We start from the raw sequence: 12,269 nt of genomic DNA, 5'->3' as shown, positions 1-12,269 counted from the left end.
CTTCAAGCTGACGGGGTTGTTTGGAGGGAAATATGCTCTATTATGTGATTTATGTTGTCCACAAGGAGAAAACATGTTAGTTCCTTAGGGCGAGCAGAGCTTTTCCTGGCACTTGGATATGAAATAAATCTCTGGAGTGGGACTTCACATGTGGGGACTCAGTCACATGCTCACAGTGTTCTCCACAGCAGTCCTGCAGCAGATGCAATGGCAGATTCCATGGGGAAGAGCCAGATGTGGGATGCTCAAATGGAATTCCAATGTTTCCGAGTTTTAGCTTTCCTTTCTTGGTACTTAGCCAGATTCTTAAAATTAAAAAAAAAATTTTGTTTTATTATGGAAAATTTCAAACATATATAAACATAGAGTAACTGGCAGACCACCATGCCTGTGTCACCTAGTTTCAACCATTATCAACTCATTAGCCAGAGTTTTGACCTAGCAGATGTTTGGACATTTAACTATGAATAACCCACATGTAGTTTGGAATTAGGCTGGCTCACGATGGAAATCAAAATTGGCCTGGAGGGTCCTTTAGCAAGGAGTGGCTTGAATCATCTCCATTTCGTTTTCAGAGTTAGGGGCCTGTTAGTCGCCCCTTGGCTTGGGACTGTCCTCCTAATCCTGGTTCCAGTTATCCCAGTTTGTATAAACATGTGCTCAAAGAATGACTCTGATGCTCTTACAGCCAAACCCAGGACATCAGAGATAGACATGGAAGAAGGAGGAGAAGGTCCTGTGCCTGTGCAGATCTCTCCCGCGAGACTACTGCTAAGCAGCCTATTATGATGTCAGTTTATTTCAGTGAACACCTAAGCATCTATTATGTCTGAGTAACTAGAGTCTCAGACACCAAGGACTTCCAATTCTGCGAAGAATTGCCTGAAGTTCCTAAGTCTGTTCAGGAGCAATTAGGCGCTTTATGTATACCTCTTATAAGAGGTACTTTCAACCACCAGATAGGATAGTTTTTACTCTATCCTGACACCTTATTTGAATAAATTCAGTAGTAGTCTCAGATTACAGGAACTTAGAATCAGTGAACCAAAGGGACAGTCACTAATGCAGAGCTGATGAAGGCAGCCTGACAGCAAGGGAGGAAGTAGAAAAACCACAGAAATCTGGAGTGAGAACTAAAATGCCACCATTGCCGGGGTTATTTGAGAGTTGTCAACTCATTAGCCAGAGTTTTGACCTAGCAGATGCCCTTAAGGGTGAAGGGCCTCCCCAGACACATCTTCTGAACCCGAGGCCATCACAGTAATGAGGGGACTGTATGCTGCTGTGAATGACAAAGGATTTGGAATTAGACAATATGAGTTCAAGCCTTGACCTTCTGCTTGCCAGCTGGGACACCTGACATAATTTTCCTGACCTCTTTTTTGAGTCTGTTCTCAATTCTTAAGATGGATCAGGTAATAACCACCTGACAGACATGGTGAAGGTTAATGCAATAATTTCACTGAAGCAAGCTTTATAAACAATGAAATTCAATGTCTAGTCAGTTGGGCATTTTATGTTGATACTGATGTCACTGGGATATCAAAAAAAGACAAGTATATTTTCTGTATATGTTCTTTAAGGGAGGAAGTAAAATAGAATTATAAGTTCTGATCCATAAAGCAAGAAATATAGCTGCTGAGAAGACTTATCTCACTGGAATGATTTGTTCACCAACACATAGGCGTTACTGAGAGAGGTAAAATGACAGAGAATAAGATTGAAAAGGTGGGTTGGGGCCAGACTGTCAAGTGCCTTGAGTGCTGTGTTAGGGGTTTAGATTTATTCATGATATTTGGCTCTATATTACATAAAGTGTTGAAATAGAAAAATATCAAAAAAGTCAGAATCAGGGAATATATAAATTAGAAGGCATTGTCCAAGTTAGAAAGGAGAAATAGGTAGTCATAGAGCCCTATGTAGTTGTTAAAGCTAAACTTCAACTAGACGCTGAGCTTACAGCAGCCCAAATCAAAAATAAAAGAAAAAAGAGTAATCGCATGATTTGCATCATTCTTGAGAATGAAACATGAGTTCTAAAGACTAGCAAAACTGCGGCACTTAAATGAGTGAATTTTCTTGGGTAAGAGTTCGTAAATGGTGCACGAAGTGATATATGGTATATAATGTTCTCAACAATATCCTCATAGTGGATGTCATATTAGGTTTAATAGGGATGTTTCTTATAGGGCTCTTCAATATTTAATTGAGAGTGTAAGGTGAAATAACAGCTCAGTGAAAGCAGTTCTGCCAAAGGAACAAGAGAATACGGTCCAAGATTCAGTTTTCTGATGGTTGGACTCGATTTAGGTGTAAAAAGCTTGACTGTGTGGAGGAAGGGTTGAATTCTACCTATGTGCAATTCTTCAAAGACATTGGTCTTCCCAACTAGACTTTGATTGAGATAAAAGCCTATTTACACCCCACTGTCACTCTCTGTCTCCTCGTATCAATTTACACTTCTTTATAGCACTTACACAATGTGACAGGAAGCTATATATTTGTTGTCCCTCTAGGATGTTATCTGACATAGAACATGTCCTTTTCTTCCGCTAGAATGGGGACTGTGTCCTTTCGACCTTCACCACATCCCTAGTATTCACAATATTGCTAGACACATGGTAGTGTTCACAAAACATGTGTTGAATGAATGGAATGAATGAATACATGTTGGACAATACCCAGTTTAGGTTAAATTATCCAGTAATAGCCAGTTATTTTATAACGCTGAGTAAAGATACCTCTCATACTTGGAAGATCACCTAAGATGGTAGGACTGACATCATCATGTGAAAATGGAAGACTCAAACATAATTTCCCCGAATAAATAACCATCCAGCTTCTGCTTTGAGATGGCTGTGGGATTACTTACGTTCAGGGCCTGGGTGTTATCTGAATAAAACAAACTATTGTAATGAAACAAGGTAATTTAACGTAGAGCAACATTACTATGTGCAATGCATTTTCGGGTCTTTTCTGGCACAAGAACTATCTTTTCTAAAATTTGACACCAAGCCAGGGTTCTTACAGTAGCCTATAAAGCCTGTATCAGGGTTTCTCAAGCTCAGCACCACTGACATTTGGGACTGGATAGTTTCTTGCTGTGGGACCTGCCGTGTTCATTGTAAGGTGTTTAGCAGCATCCTTGGACTCTATCTGCCAGAGGCTAGTAGCAAGCCCTCAGCTGTGACAACCAAAAAGTATGTCCAGACATTGCCAAATGTCTTCTGGGAGGTAATATGGTCCCTACATGAAAACCACCATCCCACGTGATTTGACAGCACACCCAGTGACCTCTCACGTTACAGTGTTCTCTCTGTTATTTGCTATACTCTAGCGACACTGGTTTCTGGATCTTTCCTGAACATGTGAGGCATGGTCCACCTTGAAGTCTTTGTACTGGCTGTTCCCCTCACCTGGAATACCTTTCCTCGGATGCCTCCATGGCCACTCTGTACCTCCAGCAAGTCCTGGCCCTGTTTTCACTTTCTCAGTACATCCTGTTTTAAATTGTGTTCTTCATAACAGCCCTTCCACTTCTATTCCCTGTCTCCGTTTTTCCCCATGCCATTTATAACTTAATTTACTATACCACTTTCTCATTCATTTTATTCATTGTCAGTCAACCCTACTAGAATATAAACCCCAGGAGAGGGTCTTGTTCACTTCTGTGACCCTCAGCTCCTAGAACAGTGCCTGGTACATAGTATATGCTTAATACACATTGGTTGAAAGGACAAATAAGTGAATACATGTGTGATTTTTTTCTAACCTAGACGTTTCCTTTTATTAATTTTTTTTCTTTTTTTTTTTTTTTTGAGACGGAGTCTCACTCTGTCACCAGGCTGGAGTGCAGTGGCGCGATCTCGGCTCACTGCATCCTCCGCCTCTTGGGTTCAAGCGATTCTCCTGCCTCAGCCTCCTGAGTAGCTGGGACTACAGGCGCGTGCCATCACGCCCAGCTAATATTTTTTTGTATTTTTGGTAGAGACGGGGTTTCACCATGTTGGCCAGGATGGTCTCGATCTCTTGACCTTGTGATCCGCCCACCTCGGCCTCCCAAAATGCTGGGATTACAGGGGTGAGCCACCGTGCCCGGCCTTTGTTTTCTTTTCTTTTCTTTTTTTTTTTTTTTTAGAGACAGCGTCCCATTCTGTTACCCAGGCTAGAGTGCAGTGGCGTGATCATAGCTCACTGCAACCTCGAATTCCTGGGGTCATGCAGTCGTCTTCCCTCAGCTTCCCCAATAGCTGGCACTACGTCTTCCCACAGCTGACTGACTGAGAAAGTTTCATTAATGTACAAATGGCATATTTGACTTCAAGCTGTTGAGGAAAATTGAGATTCTTTATTGGGTTTTTAAATTAATCTCTGAGGGTCACTGTTCATTTTACTTGAAAAGTACATTTCCGTGTACTTATACAATACTTTTACAAGGAAGTATCTTTCTGTAATTTAGCTAAACTGCTAATTTTAAGTAAGTTTATTTTGTCCCTTATGCTGGTGGAGTTAATTGGAGTTAGATTAGTGATTAGTGATATCACAGGCAATGAGTTAAACTTCAGTGGTCAAACATGGTTTTTCACAAAAGATGTGCGAACATAGTTTCCTATAATAAACATTCATGATCTCTTACAAGTCAGCAGTCTTAAAACTATCAAAACAAACTTTTTAATATTATAGGAAAGCTCTTTGTTCTTAGAAAATAGACAGGGAGTAATCTAACTTTATAGATGATATGATAGAGAATATACAAATATTTAAAATTTTATGGTCATGAATATGTTAAACATTTGTTAACCTCCTTCCTCATCTCTCAATGAAAATTTAAGAATCAATTTTGTGTTCTACTTTATCAAAAGCAATTGTTTCAACAGTTTCTTCAGGTTTCTTTCAAGGTTCCTGCTTGCAATAAAGCAAAACAAAATGGATGGCTTCTGTTTTATCTCTAAATTCAATCAAAGCTAACTTGAAGAGGCTGGGTGCGGTGGCTCACGCCTGTAATCCCAGCACTTTGGGAGGCCGAGGCAGGAGGATCACCCTGAGGTCAGGAGTTCAAGACCAGCTTGCTAACACGGTGAAACCCTGTCTCTACTAAAAATATAAAAAATTAGCCAGCCGTGGTGGCAGGAGCCTGTAATCCCAGCTACTCGGGAGGCTGAGGCATGAGAATCGCTTGCACCCAGGAGGTAGAGATTGCAGTGAGCTGAGATCGTGCCACTGCACTCCAGCCTGGGTGACAGAGTGAGACTGTCTCAAAAAAAATAAATAAATAAAGCTAACTTGAAGATATTTGATTTGGGGCTCTCAATAATTTATTTCCATAAGCAGCATATTTTCCATGGAATGCACTAGATGAATTACATGCTAAATGTATCTGTCAAATAACCAAGCAAATTTATCTGCAATATGGAATGTCTGGATACAAACCAAGTAAATTTTAGAAGACAGCTGCCAAGACCAATGACATATAGTAATTTATCATGATTTGGAGGCCTGCTTTGGGATTGTATGCACTGGGTGTGCACAGCATTTACATTTCAAAGGTGGCCACAAATCTTCCAATGCACAGAGAGCTCCAAACAGGACTCATGCACATATCAGATGTGTACTCTGTTATGCATTTGAGCAAGGACAAAATTGTCCTTAGAAGACAGTTCTAAAAAAAGGAGTTTCCTGTTTTAAAAAAATACCTTTCTGACAGCTTCTCTTAGCTTCCAGCTACAAATACAAAAGGAAAAAACTCAAAACATGATGAAAAAACAGATAGATCCTCATTTTATTGCTAGAATGAAGAGGGAATTTCCATTTACCACAAAGAAGTGAGAGGTGATAGAAATAGAAGGCAGAAAATATAGCTCCAGCTTAAGAAGAAAGGATTTTTTAAAAAAAAATTATAATTGTTTTAGCTTCTAAGATATCATTGAAGAATGTATTACTAAACTAAAGGAGACTTGATTATGCAGATTACAAGGACTTGTTGTATTCCCTTAGCAAAAAACTGTATTCTGTTAACAGAAGAAAGACACCCATACACAATTTGGCAGTTTGGTCGAGCTAAATGTCATATCCTATTGTCTGGCCTCTTGGTTAGTTTCTGAGGGGTCTGCACACTTCTTGTTCAGTCAGTTGTTGTGAGGGGTATCCTCCTATGCAGTGTAAAACATGATCTCATGTGCAAGGGACAGCTTTTTCTTAGAAAAGAAATCTGTTGGGGAAAGAGGGTGGAGGGAGAGTGAAATGGAAGGCACTAGAAGTATGACTACTAATAGAAGCCAGCCATATTAAAACCATTTTGTATAATGACTTAAGTGGATGTTCCTTCCAGGAGCATAAGGTTGAATCAGTACTAGGAAATCTGGATATTGAATTCATGTCATAATAGGTCACAGATGAAAGCAATAGATGATTCCTGTAGGAGCTAAAATGGCATTTGATAAAATTTCACAGTCATTCCAACAATCTGCTTAGTGGTAAATTCTACAAACATCACTTTGAGGCCAAAATTATTCCGGAAGAGCTGCCAATGTAACCTTGAGAACTGGAGAAGAGAAGATGACATTATTACTATTTGCAATTGTTATGGACTTATTATTATCATCTGGTTTTGTGTCATGTAGAAAGCCTGGAAATCAACTAAAAACTCTGACGTGTACTAAAAGCTCAGTGTGATAACTGGAAACAAAACCCTAGTATTTTATTCCTGTATAATAATTACTAGCAAGTATCATTGGTATTAACAAGAATAGGATGAAGAAGATATTTCATTATCAATAGCTACAAAAACATAAATATTCAGGAGTAAATTTATCAAGAAATGTGCAGGAATTATGAAACTTGATTGAGAGACAAAAATGTACTAAAGAGAAGAACGGATAACCCTTTTCTCTTCGAGGGGAAGGCAGGCAGTGGGTTGTACTTACGGGGGTACTGGGCGGAGATCCTGAGTTGACAGTGCTTGGAGAAGAGGAGAGAGTCTCTTTCTAAGTTTAGCAGCGGGAGGCTGAGGCCAGGGAGAGGGAGGGAGGGTGAGGGGATAATGGCTGGGGAATGGTAGAGATTGAACATCTGCCCCATGTGCCAGGCTTGGAGATGAGCTGGGCAAGGGGCTTTTGTCTGTTTTGTTTAGATTTTCTTAAGTAGTAAGATCTGTTAATGTCATTCTTCTTTGCCTCTCCTCTTCTCTTCCTCATAAAAATCTTCTGTAATGATCTATATTGCTTTGTGTAGGCTTTGGGGACAGATTTGTGGTTTATTTCAGACATGCCCGTACCCCCAGGCTGGCATTAAGAAGGGGACAGAAACCCAGTTTTGTTTGTATTTTGCAGCTATCTCAGAAATGAAGCTTCAAGTCAAATTCAATTCTCTGTGTCTGAGTTATGGTCTTTTACTAAGATAATGTTAATATCATAAGCGATACAAAATGGTTACTTGAATTATACTCTTTTTATTTTCCCTTGGACTCAGGTAATCTGCATGGCTGTACATTGAGGCCAGTTGAAGGAGTGATTCAGTGCATTTTCTCAGTGTTCTGAAAGGACGGTCTGGGTTGGACATTTGATGACATTTTTGTTGCAAGTGCTGTCTCTGTTGAAGGTTTTAGTTGGTTGGAGTGATGTCTAGTTTAATGGCTGTAGCATTAAACTATCTGCTCTAGCAAAATTGCCATTTCCATGTCTGGCCAGCAAACAATTTTAGCTTAAAACAAGTTCATTTCATTTCTATTTTAGGAAGATTGAAAATGACGGGGATAAATATGAACAAAGAATAGAAAAACGTGTTTGAGATTAGACTGTAAAGAAACTACTATTTGTCTTAAAGCGATGATTTCAACTAGATTATGACATAAGTGATTTGATTAAATTGCTGATTATAAAAAGGAAGGGGTTCTTTCAAACTTTGAGTCTCACAGCCAAAACACACTGTTGAGAGGCACCAGGTAATAGACACTGTGTTTTTTTGTATTTTAGGCAACTTTTTCCTGTACCTGTGAGGAGCAGTACGTGGGTACTTTCTGTGAAGAATACGATGCTTGCCAGAGGAAACCTTGCCAAAACAACGCGAGCTGTATTGATGCAAATGAAAAGCAAGATGGGAGCAATTTCACCTGTGTTTGCCTTCCCGGTATGATACATACTCACGGTTCAGTTATTAGGTGTATGTCTGTACAGCATGCACCTCTTGTTTTTTTATTTACATAGTTTTTTGGGGAACAGGTGGTACTTGGTTACATGAGTAAGTTCTTTTTGGTGATTTGTGAGGTTTTGGTGCACTCATCACCCAAGTAGTATACACTGAACCCAATTTGTGATCTTTATTCCTCATCCCCTTGTCACCCTTCCCCCTGGGTCCCCAAAGTTCATTGTATCATTCATATACCTTTGCATTCTCATAGTTTAGCTCCCATTTATGAGTGAGAACATATGATGTTTGGTTTTCCATTCCTGAGTTACTTCACTTAGAGTGATAGTATCCAGTCCCATCCAGGTTGCTGGGAATGCCATTAATTAATTTTTTTTTTTTTTTTTTGAGACAGAGTCTCACTCTTTCCCAGTCTGGAGTGCAATGGTGTGATCTCGGCTCACTGCAACCTCTGCCTCCTGGGCTCCAGTGATTCTCCTTCCTCAGCCTCCCAAGTAGCTGGGATTACAGGCATGCGCCCCCACACCCAGCTAATTTTTGTGTTTTTAGTAGAGATGGGGGTTTCATCATGTTGGCTAGGCTGGTCTTGAACTTCTGACCTCAGGTGATCTACCTGCCTCCACCTCCCAAAATGCTGGGATTACAGGCATAAGACACTTTGCCCAGCCTAATTCATTCCTTCTTATGGCTGAGTAGTATTCCATTGTATATATATACCACAGTTTCTTTATCCACTCGTTGATTGATGGGCATTTGAGCTGGTTCCACATTTTCAGCATGCGCTTCTTAGTCAAGAATGGTTAAACAATGCTGTGCCCAGCTGTTGAACAAGGCAGCTTCAAGATCTCATTTGATGCTATCAGTCTATGCTTTATGTAATCAGGGAATGGAAGAAGAAAGTTCACATGGGGCTGCACAATATGTCTCTTGGCTTTCTGACATTAGAATGCTTCTGTTTCAGCATTACCCCATTTTTGTTCAGGGAAAATAATATTCTCAGCCCAATAGAGGCTTGGATATTTTAAAAACAATTCCACAAGTATGTACTGAGTGTGGGCTGGCACTGTGCAGGGTGATTATATTAAGTAACTGAAGAAAAACCCAGGATAAACCACAAAAGCCACCTAATCTTCGTGTTTATATTAATTTCCTTTTGTTCATGTATGTTCATTAGTTCAAGTTCCTGCTACCTTGCTCTCCACAATGGGAAGTTTTTAACATTTCTTGGTTAGTGTGGTGTGTTCTTGGGTGTTACATGAGACTTGGAAATCCTCAGAGCACATTGAGGGCCTCTAGGGAGGGTGCAGTGGACAGTGTTGCTGTAGACTTCATGCTCTGACAATCATCTTAATTGACTTACTGCTCAGCCAACTTGATTACAAACCCTTCAGGAGCAGGAATGGCATTTTACCAGGGAATGTTTTGACACAGCTATTTTGATGCATCTTAAAAGCAAACACCAAGTTGTTCTTATTTTGTTATAAAATAATGTGCAAAACTGACATCATCTTTTCTCTTTCCATCCCATTCTCTTGCCAGCTTCTGCCACTGGGTGGGGGTTCAGGATAAGGTAGGAGTTGGGGGTGAAAAAGAGATGGAATGAAGTGGGCATGGGGGTTATGAAGTACTCATTGTAAGAAACAAGAGAGTCAGCAAAGCAGAAATTTATAAAAGTGAAATTCATTTACTTATCTATTCCCACCTAAACTTTATCAAATCATAGGGATAGGTTAATATTTAGCATATTCTTTCATTGTGTGTGTGTGTATGTGTGTGTATATGTGTGTGTGTCTGTGTGTAGGTCAGAGTGTGTGTATTTCTCTTGCAGGCCAGATGAGTAAGTATTTTTCTACATCTTTTTAAAAAGTGATATGATACATATTGTTCTATAACTTGCCTTTTTTCAGTATGCATTTGGCAGTGGATCACAGACATCATACCAAGTCAGTTTATATGGAGTGACCTCATTCATTTGAACAGTTACATGGTGTCCCCAGATTTTTATCTCCAGGTGAGGCTCCCCTCCAGACCTACTTACTTGACAGCCTACATGGCATCTCCATTTAGGTGTCCCAGGACAACCTAAGCTCAGTCATCTCCAAACTGAACTCATCGTGTTCCCAGCCCAACACAGCTCGTCTTCCAGCGTTCCATCCATTTCTAGAAGCCAGACATCTACAAGTCATTCTAGGTGCCTCCCTCTCCCTCTTTCTTCGTATTTTTTCCACCTCTGATGCTCTCCATTTTACCACCTAGAGAATTCTCAAATCCTCCACCCTCTGTAGCCCCACTGCCAACACCTTCAGGCTAGTGGCCTTTGCCCCTTGCCTGTGCTGCTGAGATGGCCTCCTGCTGTTCCTCCAACAATTCTTGACCCTGCTGCACACTAGAGCCAGGGTTCTCACGTCAGAGTGGGCATCGGCCTTTGTCTCATCCATGCCCGGACCCTCCATTCTCCACGTGGCTGCAGGGCATCCCTTCGCAGTGAGATTCTGATGTAGTTGCTTTTCTGCTTAAACTTCTTCTTCACATTGCTCTTTGAACAGCGATTGAAATCCTTGGCCTCATTCTGCACCAGGATATGTCTTTTGCCTGCTTTTCCAGCCCTATCTCACCCCCATGTCTCCCTTACCCTGGTTTCAGCCACCTTGACCTTTTACCTCTGTAATAGCTTGATCTCTCATCTGCCACAGGATCCACCCTCTCAACCTTGTGCTTGGACAATACTTCCTCCCTGTCTCCTTTTTGCTTGGTTAACTACTCCCAGATCTCTGTTGTTTCAGGCCTCTATTAAATGTCCCTTTTCTCAGGAAGTCTTGGCTGAAGGCTTCAAGATAAGTCTCTCTCCATTTTTCTCTTCTATAACCCTGTGTTCCTTACTTCACAGTACTGTCTGTTTTCAGCATACATTTGTGTGTGTGACTCTTTGATTACTACCTGTCTTCCCTTTTTTATTTTATATTTTATTTTATTTTGAGACAGAGTCTTGCTCTTGTTGCCCGGGCTGGAATGCAGTGGCATGATCTCGGCTCACTGCAACCTCTGTCTTCCAGGTTCAAGCGATTCTCCTGCTTCAGCCCTCCTAAGTAGCAGGGATTACAGGCACCCACTACCATGCCCGGGTAATTTTTGTACTTTTAGTAGAGACAGGGTTTCACCATGATGGCCAGGCTAGTCTCAAACTCCTGACCTCAGGTGATCTACCCACCTCGGCCTCCCAAAGTCCTGGAATTACAGGTGTGAGCCACTGCACCTGGCCTGTCTTCCCTTTTTAAAAAGATTGTTAAGCCACATGAGGGCAGGGCCTGGATCAGTTTTGTTCATGATTGTATTCCACAGTGTCTGACAAATTGTGGACACTCAGTCAATGTGTTGATGAGATGAATTAATGAAAGAGTATAAATGTAGACAGATGTTTTAAGCTATTCCTCTATTGATGAATCTTTTAGATGGTTGCAATATCTCTTTTGGAAGTAATGTTAAATAAAGATCCTTTTACAAATAGTCTCAATCAGAGCTGGCTGGTGGAGGTTTTCGATATATTTGGACTGACATGATTTCAGTTTGATATTTTTTATCTAGGTTTGTTCTCAAAGGGGATTCATCTTTTTTTAAAGGATTTTATGTGCACAGAATTGAATTGATGATAACACTCGGTTTGTGGCACTCTCCGATCTTGTTCACGCATAGCCTATTTTTACATATTTACTAAGCACCAGTGAAACCACTACCAAAAACAGAAGTTGTTTCTGACAACTAACCTTATAGGCTCCTCCTTTGTTCCTCCCTTCACCTCTCCTTTCTCTCCAGAGATAACAGATAACAACCACCCTGAATCTTGAGTTGATCAGTTCTTTGTTTGCTTTTTCTTTTCTTTTCTTTTTTTTTTTGAGATGGAGTCTCACTCTGTCGCCCAGGCTGGAGTGCAGTGGTTCGATCTCGGCTCACTGCAAGCTCTGTCTCCTGGGTTCACGCCATTCTCCTGCCTCAGCCTCCCGAGTAGCTGGGACTACAGGTGCTTGCCACCACGCCCGGCTAATTTTTTGTCTTTTTAGTAGAGACGGGTTTCACCGTGTTAGCCAGGATGGTCTCGATCTCCTGACCTCGTGATCTGCCCGCCTCGGCCT

The 12,269-nt window shown here is 40.9% G+C and overlaps 1 protein-coding gene across 3 annotated transcripts in view; it reads left to right on the top strand.

Annotated features, from left to right (window-relative positions):
• DNER (delta/notch like EGF repeat containing) overlaps window positions 1-12,269 on the top strand; it is a 355,847-nt gene that overhangs the window by 193,559 nt on the left and 150,019 nt on the right. For all 3 annotated transcript variants that reach the window (XM_004033309.5, XM_019022784.4, XM_055380616.1), the window contains exon 6: window positions 7,971-8,124. In XM_004033309.5, the coding sequence (XP_004033357.1) occupies window positions 7,971-8,124 (154 nt within the window). The remainder of the gene's footprint in view (window positions 1-7,970; window positions 8,125-12,269) is intronic.

This window comes from Gorilla gorilla, chromosome 11 (genome assembly GCF_029281585.2).
Source record: "Gorilla gorilla gorilla isolate KB3781 chromosome 11, NHGRI_mGorGor1-v2.1_pri, whole genome shotgun sequence".
Classification (NCBI taxonomy): Eukaryota; Metazoa; Chordata; class Mammalia; order Primates; family Hominidae; genus Gorilla; species Gorilla gorilla.
The sequence above is the reverse complement of the archived record's forward strand: the minus strand, read 5'-3'. Positions and strand labels throughout refer to the sequence as shown.